General features: G+C 56.5%; 1 protein-coding gene across 1 annotated transcript in view; it reads right to left on the reverse strand.

Annotated features, from left to right (window-relative positions):
* Positions 1 to 20: 20 nt before the first annotated feature.
* Mn1 (meningioma (disrupted in balanced translocation) 1) overlaps positions 21 to 15,587 on the reverse strand; it is a 41,765-nt gene continuing 26,198 nt past the window's right edge. Inside the window, exon 2 of the mRNA XM_005396159.2 lies at positions 21 to 368. Coding sequence (XP_005396216.1) covers positions 187 to 368 — 182 coding nt within the window. The 3' untranslated portion in view covers positions 21 to 186. The remainder of the gene's footprint in view (positions 369 to 15,587) is intronic.

The raw sequence follows: 15,587 nt of genomic DNA on the forward strand, positions 1-15,587 counted from the left end.
AAAAAAAGAAAGAAAGAAAGAAAGAAAGAAAGAAAGAAAGAAAGAAAGAAAGAAAGAAAGAAAGAAAGAGAAAAGAAAATCATCCACTCAGCAATAGTGGCCCTTTCAAATTAACAGCAGGGTGGGGGCAGGGGGAGGGAAGGAGAGGGAGAGAGGGCCTGGCAGGGGAGGGGTGTCTCTTGTCGTTCAAGTCAGGGCGGCCACAAATGTCCCGAATCTGTTGGAGATGTCGGAGTGCAGGGACCGCCAGGTGGGCACGGAGGCGCGGGCCTTGGCCTCACCCACGTCATCGGTGCAGTGGACGGACAGGCACTGCAAGTGGCTGCCGGGCTGGGGGGCCGAGGCCTTGCTTGCCGGGAGGTCGTGGGCTGCAGAGAAAGAAGGAAGAGAAGAATTAGTGGCAGGCTGGGCTCTGGGCGGCCTTGGTGAGGCCAGGCCAGCAGAGGACGGGAACGGAGGCGGCACCATGCCCTCTTTTCATGGCTACGCGGATGGTCAGGCAAGGCTCTAGAGATGTTTGGCTGGGAGGCCGCTGGTCACCTCTGGCTTGGCTGAGGGGCCTCAGGCAAGGGAATCCTCTCTCGCCCACTGGGTCGCAGTTTCCCTCTTGGAAAGTAGGAGAGTTGGGTAGGATAGATGGATTCAGTCATTTCTGATGGTCTAGCATTCCCAAAAGATTGACTGGACATGAGGTAACTTAGGAAGGTTTCCTGGAGGAGGGGCATCTAAATTGGGCCTCAAAGGGTATGTAGGAGTTCACCAGATGCAGTGAAAGCGTGAAGGAGAGGACTGTCCGTGTCTAAAACACAGCTCATTTTCTCGTCATCCTCCGGACAGATGTCTGCTGAGGGCCACCATGTCCTGGGAATTTCCTTCGACACTGCCAAGCTGCTCCTCTGTAGCTAAGAGAACACTGAGAGCCAGGAGGGAAAACGAGCTGCCCTAGGGCACAGGAGAAAACGGGCGGCACTGTCCCGGGGGAGCAGGCAGATGGGGGCACCCAGAGCAACACAGGGAGGGGCAAGCAGGGATCCGATGCCTGTGCTTCCCCACTCTCCTGTCCCTCCTGTCCCTGCCCCCTCTGCCCCCCAAGGAGAGGTGTCTGGAGGGTGCAGGGGAAGGGAGGAGCCCTGGGGCACTGCTTGCGGCTCTCATTCCCTCTAGAAATGGGGACGTCTGCCAGGCACACAGCGTCCTGTCACGTGCCCAGTCAGCAAGGCCCCTCCTGTGCAAAAGGCGTCTCACAGCACGGAGTGCGGTGCTCCGGGCAGTAAAGACCGAGGCCAAGCTCCCTACAGAGCAGCACCAAGCCCCAGTCCCCGCTGCTGCACGAGAGGTACTGAGGACCGGGCCAGACAAGCACCAGAAGTGGGAGTTACGGCTAAGAAGGGAAAGAAGCAGTCATTTGGAAGGACCCCCTGCCGAGCGACCACCAGCTATTTTATTATTCCCCTTTCTCAGAAAGGGCAAGTAACCCATCCAAGTTCACGCTGGTTCACATGGTTTAGATATAGGCTGGTGGTGCTTTGCTGCCTCATTGGAAATGAAATTGGTGCAGGGATCGAGCTTCCACACCCCAACACTAAATTCCACTGCCCACCTGCCCAGAACACAGTGAGCCCAGCAGCTCTTCCCACCCTCGCCCTCCAGGGAGCCCCTCTTCCTCCCCTCATCCATTCATTCGTAAGCCCTTAGAGTGGGCCTACAATAGGCCAGGCATGGCCTGGAGTGGTGATGCCAGCGGGCAGGGTCACTTTGGGGCCAGAGCAGAGTCACAGGTCCCAGGCTGTGTGACCCTCCCTGAACCTCAGTTGCCTGCTGGGTAGGGTGGAGCCGTCCACAGCCTGGATTGGGAGGCCTCATCCCAGGATCTGGATGGTCTGGGGGCCAGGGATCCTTGCAGCCACATCGAGGCCCCCAGAGGCCCCCTTTCTAGGCCCTGGGGGGGCACTTCCTGCCCATGACACTGGCATTTCCGCCCACTTTCACAGACAGGGAACCTGAGGCCCCGATCCCAGGGTGGCAGACCTGGTTGGTAGTGATGAAACCACAGTCAGGGACTCCCAGGAGCAGGGACCTTGGAAGGTGGAGGCACTGGGTGCAGGGTTGCCCAGCACCCAGCAAGCCCCGGATTGCAGCAGTCCCAGCGAGCAGCCCCCACACCTGCGCATCTAAGCCCACACTTGTCTGGCTCCCAGCAGCACCTGGCTGCTGAAAGCAGCAAAAAGAGTTTTATCCCAAGCACTGCAAAATCTAGTTCAGGGCTGGGGATAGCATCTACCAGAGAGAGTTTTGGAAAGCGGGTTCTCGCCTTTGCCTCACACACATCACCTCAGGAAACACACAGATAGCAATGCCTGTGCCCACGCTGAGGAAACAGGGGCCCAGCAGGCAGGAGCCCTTTGCAGAAGCCTGGAAAAGACCAGGTCTGAGCTCCTGCGCCCGGGTTCCTTTGCTCTGTGGCTGCAAACACCCGGAAGGTGAAAGGGGCTGGAATTTCCTGAACACACTTCCAGGACAAAGGAGGCTGGGCAGCCAGGTTAGCTCAGTGATGCTTACAGATTGACCCCAAGGGTCAAATGGCCCAGAGCTGTTCCCCCCCCCCCGCCCACTGAGTCACAGCCCCCTGCTAAACAAGATGCACCCCAGTCCCAGACACAGTGCTCCTCTGACTCAGCTGGATTGCAAGAGGTCGTGCCAGGCACGCAACAGAACATCTCTGCGTGTGATCTAACTCCATGCCCAGCAAGCCCGGCACCCTGGTGACCCTTCTCCCCGCTTCGGCAGGAGCACCTAGGGCCCAGAGAGAATGCAGCCACCTCTGGTATCCACAGGGAATATTTTGAAGACAGAACATTTTGTTTCGATCCTTGACAACCAAGCATGACTGAACTCATCCCCTCATCCGATTCATTCCAACCGGGGGACCCAGCAGGCCCTGGGATGGTGGCTTCCCCAGGCTGCAGGGCCGCTGCTGATAAATCAAGCCTATGGAAGCTGCCGCAAGCCCCAACCTGTACCAGCCAGGAAGACGCTATCTGTCCCTAGGCCTCAGGGCATTGGCATGCCAGAGCCCCCACTCCAGCACCCAGAGACAACACCACCCACTCACCAAGCCGGGGGGTTAGGGCCCTGGTGTTACTCAGGGCCAGCAGACACCTCGGGTGCATGGCCTTCCCTCGGGGGTTGCCGGCCTCTGCCAGGCTACGGTTGCAGAGTCACAGGTGGGCTGGTATACAGCAGGTGCTCAGCAGAGCACGCACTGACTACAATGTGACTCCCATCCCCATTTAACAGGTGGGGAAACTGAGGCCCCAGGGCCAGGTTGGCTCCCTCCTTTCAGCCCAGGATTCCCAGCTGGTCAGTCCCAGGTCGGTTCCTGGATGGCCCAGGCCTGTGCAGCAGGCTTCTGTCTTACAGCCTCAGTCTCCTCATCTATAACTTGCAGGTCAGTTTTAGGAGACAGGGATTCCTGACAGGCCTTGCTCAGAGCAGCTTGGGGGCACATGAAAGAGAAAGAGCTACTAGGTTCAATGACCTGAGATCCCAGCTATGGGGCAGGGTGAGGGTGGGGGGCTGAGGCAGAAAGATCGCAAGTTTGAGGCCACCATATGTGTGGGGTCAGTCCCAGAGCATACCCTGGTCTCAAATATATAACACCTCACTTGACTCGGCCACACAGGGGCCTGAGAGGAAGGGCCTGCTGCGGTTCCTGGAGAGCAGGTGTGTGTATGGCTGCGCAGCACGGAGGACTGCTGGACAGTTTTAAAGCCATCTGTTGCCCAGCACTGGCCACTTGATGTCCCACAGCCCTGACCAAGGGCCAGGACCAGACACCCTTTCTGTTCTCCCGAAGACCCTCCCCAGTTTTTCCCGCATCCATCACCGGGGGACATCACACCGCCACCCCCTTCTGTAACGCCATAGCTTTCGGCGGGGTCATTTTTGCCAGCCAACTTCAAATCACGCCATCAAGGTCAGAGCCCCCTCCTGTTTCCCCTCTGCTACCGAAAGAGCTGCAGCAGATTGTGTCCCACGCACCTGTCAGTCCACACGAGGACAGAGGACTCCACTGCAGGGAAGACAGAACAGGGCGCACGTGCCCGAAGCACAGCCGCACGGGTACGTGCAGTCGCTCTTACATGGTCCAGCCAAGGGGGCGGCTGCCATCAGCAAGGTGAGGGACTTCTGTGCACACAGCTGCAGTGCTCAGAACCTGAGTTCCAGGGAAATAATGGGATGGCGGTGGAGGAGGCCATGGGAGGATAAGGGGACGGACGCGGACGCGTGTGGCGCTCGGGTCATGTGGTGCACTCCCACCCACGCTGGCCACGGAGCAGGACTGGAAGAGGGCACAGTGTACCTGGGACTGACCCAAGTGGGAACGTGGGAACAGGAAGCAACCTGCCTCCTGGCTGCTTAAAGGAAACCCTGGGAAAGGTCCGAGGCTCTGACACTCACAGCTCCCGGACAGGGAGCAAACATGGAGTCAGAACCACCAAATGCCAGCTCCAAGCCATGGGGCAGTTTCCCTGGCTGTGTGTGGGGGGGGCTCCCCTGGAGCAGAGCAGGTGAGTGAGAACTCCCAGAGTATTTTTAACCCGGAGCTTATGTAAGAGGCAGTGTGGGCCCCAGAACACAGTAGAGGCGCTCTCTCTGGCTCCCCTGCCGCAGCCCCGCAGAGGCAGATGTATTGCGGCTTCTGCTGCACTTGGGCTCAGGAGGGGTGAGGGGAGAGATGCTGGTTTCTGCGCTGCCACTCTGCGGGGGGCTGGGCTGCTGGGCCTGTCGCTGAGGCAGGCTGGGCAGCCACAGGGCTGGGCCCCCTCCTCTGGGGCCTTCATCCTGCAGCCACAGATTCCTGGAACTCCCTAGACACACAGGCACGCCCGTGACCCCCAACCTTGAAGGTCCCGCTGCCTGTCTACAAGACGGGATGGACCAGTCCCACCCACGCCAGGCCTGGGCATCCTGACGGGCTGATCACTCGTCCCCATGCCCCAGAGTCACCCCAAGTACCAGCAAGGGAAGAAGTTGCCTCCACAGTCCACCTGCTTTCTCCTGCCCCATTACCCCACCTTGGTCCAGGTCCCCACTGACCACTGCCTAATGCTTCCATTTTCCTCTGTGAGCTGGGAGAGCGTCCCAAAGCACCAACCAGAGTGGACCTCTCTGTGGCTTAAACCTTCCATGGCTTTAGCCTGCCCCCAGGATAAAGTCCCCAGCTTTGCAGGGCCTCCTCTTCCACCTCCGCCGTGGGGCGCTGGCCTCAGTTCCCAGTTTCTTTCCCATTCTTGGTGTCCCAGCTGTGCAGTCTTTCAACAAAGCCCTGACCCTTACCACCTCTACATGTTCATTTTTGCTGTTTGCTCGGTCTGAAGCACCCCCCCTCACCCCTGCTCACTCCCCCATCCTACCTGGCTGCTGCCAATGCTACTGGACACCCCCTATTCAAGCTATTCGACCCCTGCTGGCACACACACCCCCCGCTAGCCAGCTGCGATGGGAAGCCTGGCCTCTGGTGCGGGTACAGCAGGAGTTAGAGCCAGGGTGCCTCTCTGAGGGCTTCCAGATGCAAACACCCTGGGGTTTTAGAGCAGATGACCAGGTCTGTACTTTGGTCTGGGGCATTCTGCTCTGCAGGCCAACCTTGGGTGTCCAGTCACCTTTCCTCCCCAGCCTCTGTTTTCCCCTCTGGGAAATGGGGGAGGACTCTACCCAGTGCCGTAGGGCAACACTGGATCCGTGGGGCCTGGCGTAGGGTGGGTGCTCAGGAAACTGCACCAGCTCTCAGCGCAGTTGGAAGTCGCAGGGTAGGGAGTCCCGCCCAGGGGAAGTGATGTCGCAGATGTCATGAGGCACTGTGTTTGTTTGGGGTACTGGGGATGCAACATACTGAGCAAGCGCTCTGGCAGAGCCACACCCCAGCTCCTCCAAGGAAGCTCACCGTGGACCCGACCCCTACGCAGGTGGCCCCCGAACCCAACTGGAACCCTTCCACAGAGGACCCCAGCTCAGCTGCCTGGCCTCCAGCAGGGGGACGGAGCCCAGGGCCTCATGCACTCTGAGCTCAGGCACAGGAAGAGTGGACCTCAGCCGGGTATCAGGCAGCAGAGCGAGTATCCACATGGCCACCCACCAGGTGGGGAAACAGAGGTCCTGCTGCAGCCTCCCTTCCCCGCTCCCTGCAGCCCCAACTCAGTCAGAGACCTGGGCTCCCATCTCACCGGGGTCATTTGTATCTCAGCTCTGCCCCCACCAGCTCCGGGAGGCAGTGCTCTGGCCCATGGTCACAGGGCTGCCCGGTGGCTGTGTGTGACTTTGTCAAAATCACATAAGAAAGGAAGATGTCCCCGGCCAAACCCTGAAAGTCGCGGGCAGGTACTTCACTCCTCCTCCCTCCCACCTCCTTAGCAACCTCTCTCTCCTTCTATCTCACTCTCTCTCCCCATCTTCCCAACTCTCTACCCATCCTCTCTCTCTCCCTTCCTCTCCCCCTGACTCTGTTTTTCTTTTTGGTTCTGGTTTTGCTATTTGCTTATCTTGAGACAGAGTCTTGCTACATGGCCCAGGCGGCCCTCACACTTGCCGTGCTCCTGCCTCAGCCCCCCAAGCACTGGGTTTGCCTCTTGTTCTCCATTTTTCTTTCTGTTTCCAGTTCTGAAGATTGAACCTGGGGGTACTCTCCCATCAAACTACGTCCTCAGCCTTTGTTCTCTTCTTTGAGACAGGATATCACTAAGTCACTGCACTGCCCAGGCGGGATTCAAACCTGTGGCCCTCCTGCCTCAGCATCCCATAGTGCCGGGATTACAGGTCGTGCCACCACAGCCAGCCCTTTTCCTCCGTCTTTCCATGTCTTGAATCCTTTCTCCCCTTCGCTCTTTCCCCCTTATTTCTTCTCCCTTCCCTCTCTGGTCAACACTGTCCTCACTCTTTGGAAAAAGACCCTAAGGCTCACAATGGGATGAGAATTATCCTGGGTGACAAAGCAGCTGGGAACAACAGTTGCTGTCCGGTCTGCACTGCTCCATGGCCGTGGCCTAGGCGCTCCAGCCATACACCAGCCCCTCTGGCGGAGGCAGCACACGGCTCAGCAGGGTCCCTCTGCCCTTGCACACTGCTGGGCTCCTGCTGGGCTCCACAGGAGCCCGCACTGACAGCCAGGGGTCCGGGGGGGCGGGGGAGCCAGGGCCGCGATGACAGGGAGGGTGGGGCAGTGTGCGCCAGGCCCCGGCAACCTGGGAAGTTAATGCGAGCTGACTTGGCTGAGGGCAGCTGTCATCTAGATTGAGAGCTGGCCAGGGGCTCAAGGAGGAAAAGCACCAAGGGCACGGGCTGAGCGGCCGCGCGGAGCTGGGGGCAGGGCCAGGCACAGGGACAGACCCATGCTAGGGACCGTCTCCGCCCTGCAGGGCATGGGTGGGTGCCAGGGCCACAGTCCACAGGGTGGGCGGAGGGACCGGCAGGCTCCTCAGACCAGGCTGAGCGCTGCGGAGTGGCCTCTCATCCTGTAGCCTCCAGCCGTGAGCGAGGCCAGTGACCTGTGACAGCTGCAGCCTGCATGTCCCCCGGCCACTCCTGACCCGCTGCTGCTGAGACGTGACAGCTTGGGGGTAGGAGGAGTGACACCCCCTCCCCAGCCTGCACCTTCCCTCTGATAGCCAGCAAGGGAGCATTCGATGGGAGGGGGCTGCACAGAAACATTAACTCCCCTGTGCCTCAGTTTCCTCGCCAGGGAAATGGGGACGGAGACTGTGTCCTTTTCACAGGAGCAGGGATGCAGCAATATTGCAAGCTTCATGCTCCGTGGGTATTGAGTACTCCCACTGCCTAGCTCACGGTGCTACTGAGAACCCTGTCTCCCGCCCGGCGCTCCCCCTTCTCTTGCTATGATTCGCTCTGTGGTGTCAGACCAGCGTGCTGCCTGGCCTTAGGCAAGATGCCGTACCTCTCTGAGCCCCAGCATCCTACAAGTGAACTGGGACAACTTGACCTTTCCCTGAGCTCCCAGCATGTGGGCTGGCCTGGGGTGAGATGCTCAACAAATACTTATTTTTATTAAATAAGAAAAATACACACATTCCTTTAGAAGCCCAACTTTCAGCTCTTGGGGGCAAGGGGACATTCAGCCACGAATCCGAGCCTCAGAAAGCAAGATTGCAAAGGGCCCATGTCCAGCACAGAGCTCCGGGGCCGTCTGCCCCCATGCAAGGGTCTGCTTCCTTCTCGGAGTGCACGGGGACGGCAAACAGCTTGCTACGTGTCTAGGTTCCCAGAGAATCACTGTCCCCAAGGAAGGACTTCACAGGGACAGTCACACTCTGAGACACACGCCCGCCCCGACCCTGCTGGGCTGTGCGACCCACAGTCAGCCGCCTCAGCTCTCCGAGTCTCCACTCCCTCCTCTGAACAGCAGTTTCCATCATTCTCGCCGCAAAGACGGAACGGAAGTTCCGGTCCCCAAGGGCCACTCAGCACCCTGCTGCTGCCAGGCCTCCCTGGCCTTGGAAGTCCACAGGCGGGGCCACGGGGCCGGGCGGACTGAAGGTGTGGCCAGGAACGAATGCACCACATGGGTGCTGGGCCCTGGGAGGTGACCCCCGCTCAGGCCTATCCCCCAGAGCCCCCAGTCTGGCTGAGAGCTGTTACCTGCCAAGCAAAGCAAAAGACCACCTGTGTTTGGGGTCCTGGCGAGGAAGCTGGGGACCTAGAAAGATCTCCCAGAGGGCGAAGGAGTATGGGTCTTGCTCTTGCTAGCAATGAGGAGCCATGGAAGGCTTTCGAGCGGGGGGCAGTGTATCAGGAATCTCAAAATGACTAAGAGGCCTCCACCTCACTCATTCTGGCCTGGGCACAGGGCCCCTGACCTAGAAACGCACAAGGTCCTCTAAACCAGTAGGGAGATCAGAGTCCCCTTTATCTCCACGCCCCAGAACGGCACCCCAAGAAAGCTCTGATCTAATAGGGCTGCTTCTGAGTCACAGCTATAACTCAAGAAACCCAGCTCAGTTCCTAAGGAGCCCCGCCACATCTCAGACCGTGACCCCTCCAAGGGACACCTGTGCCTCCACCTCCCCTCCACACGGTGGATGTGATCACCATGCCCCACATCAGTGAGTCCTCTCTGAGGCTACGTGTGGGGAAGCTGAGGCCCGAGGAAGTGGGAAGGCGCATCGCATGTCACCGCACAGGAAGCAGAGGGCTAAGGGTCCGTCATTAGCCCCTGTGTTCCTGTTTGCTGCAAGATGAGGTCATACACCCAGAGGACAGAGTGACATTCCAGAATAGTCACAACGGCAGTGATACCCAACCCAGTTCATCCTCTCACTCTCACTAATCCTCGCCGTAACCCCGGGCAGCTTCTAGTCACAGGTGCAGAACTGCCAGGTCAGCAGACCACAGCCACACTCTGCCCCGCACCCCCATACCTGCAAATAAAGTTTTATGGGAACACAACCACGTGCATGTGTTTAGATGTTGTCTGTGGCTGTTTCCATGGAGTTACAACAGACGCTGGTGGTATTGCTCAGTGTTCTCCAGAAAAGCAATAGCCCACCAAATATCTGGACACCCCAGGGCCTGATCAAGTTGACACATAAAACTTACCATCAAATTGTACAAACCATAACCCCAAAACATTTGTTAGTGGCCCTTGTGTAGAGAAAGTGCTGAGCCACCTCTAACAGAGGTGATATCAGTTGTCCAAGTTCACAGCAGTATAAAGTAGTGGCCAGGCACCCAGTGGGCACTCAATCTATGCTCTGGATCTGCTGGACTCGCAACGTGGCCCTCAGGGATTCAGAATTATCCTTATTGTTCACTGAGGTTCCAGTCTTCCTTCTTGGGAGATAGAGAAAACCTTCCCGCTCTCCTACTTAAAAAGCGATACAATGTTAGATGAGGTCGTGGGCAGGTGATTGTTATAAAAGTAGGAAAAGTAAGAAATCATCCCAAGGTGTGTCCACAAAGGCAATAAAATAAGAAATAGGTCAGAGGCAGTTGTGCACACTTGTATTTCCAGCTACTTGAGAGGCTGAGGCAGGAGGGTCCCAAGTTTAAGCTCAACTTGGGCAATTTAGTGAGACCCTGTCTCAAAATAAAAAGGCAGCTGGGGACATAGGTCAGCAGCAGAGCAGCCCTAGATTCAAGAAGAAAAGGGTAGGTTCTCCAATGCACAGCAAGGCCACCTCGTTAGGACAGAGGACAAAGATGCCAGCCCCAGGAGCTTCTGGAGTGGGGTGCGGGCAGGGCAGACCAGCCACAGGGTGGGAAGCAGTACACTGCAAAGGCCAGGGTGAGGGGCAAAGTGGACACAGACAGGCCTGAGCAGACAGAGGGCAGAGCCTGGGCCTCTGATGCTCTAGCCGGCAGATCTACCTCATTCACCCTCCTTACTCCTCCGTCGGGAGCCAAAGCCCCACCACACAGCTGACAGTTGGCAGAAATGGATTGGACTCTGAGTCTGTGTGAGTCCAGCGCCTGTGTTAGTTTAACCAGCCCCTGGTGTCTGCCTGGCCTGGAGGAGAGTGACAGGATGGGTGGGGCAGTGGAAGCGACTGTGGGCTTAGAAAGAGCTGGATGATTACATCATTGCAGTGGGGCACAAAGCCCTTGGGGTACCTGTGTTTGGCATACCCATCCTTGGCTCTCACCTCCAGAGGGTTCCTCCAGGAAAAGAGTGGCCTGCCACAAACAGTCCCCAACTTGATTCTCCTCCAGGCTGGGCTCTGCTCTCCCACTCCAGGAAACCAGGGTCTGGCTCTGCCCAAAGCCGGCTGTGTGACCTCAGGTACACCACTTGTCCTCTCTGTGCTGCCATCCACTTTGTCCGTGGCAGGAGAGCTGCCTGCCAGGACTGTGACTCGGTGACTTGAACAGGCCACCAAGTGGCTGTTCCCATCCCCAAATCACACTGTGGACTGCTGGGAGGTGCTTGCTAATCTCTCTTTGGGTGGGGGATGGATCGAGTGGCACCAATCCGATCGCCCGCTAGGCCTGCACCACCCTTCTTGTGGCTAGCGTGGACCTGGGAAGGGGGGGTGTGGGCTCTGGCTGCAGGGAGGGAGAGCGCGGGAGAGGCAGGCCCTGCGTGGGGTGAGTGAGTAAGTCAGCCCCAGCCTCACCTCCCGACACAGGCTGCAACTCCCACGCTCCACCTCGCAGCAGGAGGTTCTGTATTTGGCTTATGTCTCTGGGGTGAAGAGGCAGTATAAAGATCCCGAGCCTCTCCTCCCTGGCAGAGGTCACAGCCCCTTGTCCCTTGGGTCTTCAGAAAAAAGCAGAACCAGACCGTAAAAGACAGGGCTGGGCGGGGCTGTACACTGGGGAAACTGAGGCCAGAGGAGGGTAACTCGGGCGGAAGCGTGACTAGCTCAGCCCCAGCCGGTGCCAGGTGCCCGCCTCATCTTGGAGCTCCCAGTATGCCGCCATCACCGAGGGGCAGCGCCATGGCCACCCCTGTCCCCTACACCTGGCCACCACTGTCCCTCCTCCCTTCACCTGGCTAACTCATCACATCCTCCTCCTTAGAAGCCGCCCCAGGCCCTCAGTGGGCTCCGCGCCCCCTGTACTGTAACACTTCATGACGACTTCCTCATGATGGCCCTGTGCTTCCCACAAGCCCAAGAACTTGAGCTCCATGAACTGAGGGCCTCACCGCTTGCATTCACCACTGTGGGCCTGATGCCCAGCACACAGTAAGTCTTCCGCCTGTGTGTGCTGACTGCATCGGTTCCTGGGGACAGGAGCAACCTCTAAAGAAGGAGGAGGGAGGAAGACCCAAAGCACAACCCCTGGGCCTGCAGACAAACCTGAGAAGGAGCTTCCCAGGGCTTTCTGGGAGCAGTTACACAAGGGCTTCGCCGGCAGGGCTGCCTACTGCCCCTCCCCAAGCTGACTGGGGCCGGGGAGGACACCCACTCCCTTTCCTGAGCCCCAACCAGCCAACAGCCCGGCCTGCAGGTTTGGCAGGTAGGCTCCTCCCCATTGAGCCCCTGCTGGTGGGTGAAGAAACTCTAAGATGAAGATGTCTTTAAAATGGACAGCACAACACATCTGTCCCCGGCATCAGCGGACAAGTGCCAGCCCATTCTTCCTGCATGGGGAGGCTGACCCCAGCCGTCAGCTTCCCCAGCCTGAGACCAGCCTACGGGGATAGGGTCTGAGGTGAGTTTTGAGGGGACTCCAGGCAGAAGCGCCTGGTAACTGACCCTCCACTGCCCTGACACCCTCTCCTGGAGGGAGGAGGGGTACTGGATGGGGCATCGTGGCTTGGTTTCTGTCTTGATGTTGTTGTTGGGAGCGGCAGGTGTTAGAGCCCTGGAGGGTAATTTAACTGAATCTCTTCCAGGGAAAGGAACTCGCCTCCTAAACGTTTCACACATGGAATCTTGCCTTCAGAGGAAGGGGTAGACACAGATTCAGAGAAGTACAGTGATTGGCCCAATAATACCTCACAGCAAGGGAGCAGCTAGGGCAAGATCTAGATGGGTCAGTTTCCAAAGCCTCTTCCACTTTTGACCCACACCACAAAGAGACAGAGACAGAGACAGAGGAGAGGACAGAAAGGAGAAGGGAGGAAAGGAAAGGATAAAGTATTGCTTCCCTCTGTCCTAAATGCCCATCACCCTGCCTTCTTTCGTGGCCTGCCCACTGTGCACTGGCTCATCCGCCTGTTTCCTGGGGCCGGAGTAGGATGACAGCCCAGCAAACCTGTCCTCTGAGGGGCGAGATCTAGTCCAGGCCCCTACCCACAGAGGTGAGCAGTGCAGAAGAGAAAAGCGTCCCCTTCCTGTGCAGAGCCCACCCACTGAGCACGTTGGCAGAGGTGGTTCCTGAGGGTGGAGCTACAAGAGGCTGCTTGTCTCTGTTGCCAGGCAACAGGTTCTTACCAAGGACCTGCCCAGAGTTCCTGGGGCATCACTAGTTGATGACCGATGACTGATGACCAAGGGAGCTCTTGCAAGCTCCAGGTCCTTGCAAGTCCACAACTGTGATTTCCAATCAGGTAGCCACCAGCACAGGTAGCTTTTATATTTTTAAATGAAATGGAATTTTAAAATCAATTCCTCACTCTCAAGTAGCTATATTTCAAGTGTTTGGCAACTACCTGTGGCCAAGGGCTGTGTACTGGATAGGGTAGCAAGAGGACATGCCCATCACTGCAGCAAGTTCTACGGGACAGCGTAGACAATGCCCTCCAGTTTCTCTCAATCTGCGTGAATGGCTGCCAAGACAACCAGTTTTCCTTAAAAAGACAACCTCTATCATTTTCAAATAGGAAGGTTCCATAGGTTGAGATGTGGGGCTGGGGAGGAGCCACAAAGGATTCTTTCTAGAATTATCAAACACATGAAATGCTCAGCAGAGCATATTTTCTTTCTTGCACCCACAGCAGGCATTGCTAATCAATTGTAGCATGCCTCCTACCGGATCCAGCCAGCCTCAGACTCTCTCAACACAGTGCTACAGGCAGCCAGGACTAATCAATCCAGATCAGCACTCAACACTGACTCTGTAATCTCCTCTAGTGCAATTACAAAGGAGGAACTGAAGCCCAGTGAAATAAAGTGACCTGCCCAAGGTCGGTTGATAGATTAAGGCCAAGCCAGGATTAAAACTCACACTTCCTGTTTCCTATCTCCCCATCAGACCTCTGCCTTAAACCTCTGGATGGTTGAAATCTACAGTCTTTAGAAAAGAGGCCTGGAAATTCAATGACTGAAAACCTAAAAATGATGATGATGATAACAATGATGCCCATGTATTGATCATCTGCTACATGGCCAGCCCCAGGCTGTTTTGCTGTGGCTTCCTTTGTTCTTATGACACTCTATAATGTATGTATTATTCTCCTCATTTCCCAGACAATGAGTAAAGGGAGATGTGAAGACATAAGGGGACCTGCCCAAGGTCACACTGTCACTAAATGACAGTCCTAACCCAAAATGGGTAATTGCAAAGCCCATACCCTAAGCCAGGGGGTGTGATCCGTATCCGCATCTTGCAGCATCCCTGACTCAAGTACCCTCTGACCAGCAAGCACTTGTTCCCCTGATCCTAAGCCACAAGGCCATGCAAGTCATCCACCGCCACCACCAACCCCCGCCGCAGCACTGGCACATGCTAGGCAAGTGCTCCACCACTGAGCTGCACATCCAGCCATTTTATTTGATTTTGAGACAGAACCTAAATTTCCAAGGCTGGTCTTCAACTTGCAGTCCTCCTGCCTCCCACGTAGCGGGGATTACGAGCACCCATCACCATATGCCTGCCTTAGCCTGGACTTCAGAACCAGGAGGATAAAGAGAGATTCTCATCACCTGCAACCCAGCGAGCACCCAGCATCAGAGAATCCAGTCTATAGAAAGGCAGCTGAAGAACAATCATTCCCAGGGGGAGGAAGCCAGGCTCAGGGAGGAAGGGATACAGGTCCCAGGCCAGCATGCTTCACAACACATAAACTGCTTCACAGGATCCAGGGAACTGTGTGGGTTCAGCCCCACTCCTGCCTTTTCCCAGCTATGTGACCTTGAACAAAGCACTTTCCCTCTCTGTGTCTTGGCCTCCCTGCACTGGAACTAACTGTCCTGACTTGGTCAGAGAATACGCCAACAAATGTAAAGACACTGGCGTAAGCCATCGAAAGGGATGGTCATCACAATCAACTTCACAGCACAAACCTGTGTTAATTTACCCTTAAATAAACCCATAAAAGGCATTTTGATGAGGAAGTGGGAGGGAGGGTCAGCAAACTACAGCCCGCAGTCTAAATCCAGTCCACCATCTGGTTTGGGGGTTTGAGGGATTTTCTTGCAGAGCAAGAGCTAAAAATCTTTATTTTACATTTTGTAATGGTGGAAAAAAAATAAAAAGGAGGCTATTTCATGACAAATGAAAATTTCATGAAATCCAAACTTCAGTGTCCATACGTGAAGTTGAATCAGAACACAGCCACACCCATTTGCTGGCATATGGTGGCCTTGGCTGGGTGAGGAGGGCCAAGCTGTGCTAGTGATAGAGACCTCAGGGTCTGCAAAGCCAAAAATACTTACCATCAGGTCCTTTAGAGAAAAAGGGCCAACCCTTGGGTTAACTTGTGGAATGATTAAAATTACCCCCATTTCACAGAGTAGGAAAACAGAGGCTCCCAAAGAAGTGATTTACCCAAAGCCCCAGGGCAGGAAAACAATGTTGCTGGGATTGGAACCTTGGCGAGGAAACGCTAAACCTGGGATTGCACTGCTGGAGATAGAGATTTAGGATCTTCTAGACAGGGTGTGACCCAGTACACGCTTAAAGCCACCTGCTGAGAAATCTAAGCCCAGTCCTATTTGCTGGGCCCCTCAGATATAAAATAAGGGTGAGGAAAGGGGCTGTCACATCCATCCACCTGCCTGACCCTCTCTCGGGAGCTCTGTGTCCAGGGAGAAATCACTGCTGTGGGTTGCAGGCCCAGTGATGGGGACTCCAGGTAGGGCACACCCAGCCCTGACAGGCCCTGCACCCCGGCCAGGGGGTACCAACTCAGCTGCCTTCACCCTGCTGCCTCGCCACATCTCGGCAGAGAAATTGCCCAAGACTAA

This window comes from Chinchilla lanigera, unplaced genomic scaffold (genome assembly GCF_000276665.1).
Source record: "Chinchilla lanigera isolate Chin_1 unplaced genomic scaffold, ChiLan1.0 scaffold00054, whole genome shotgun sequence".
Taxonomy (NCBI): domain Eukaryota; kingdom Metazoa; phylum Chordata; class Mammalia; order Rodentia; family Chinchillidae; genus Chinchilla; species Chinchilla lanigera.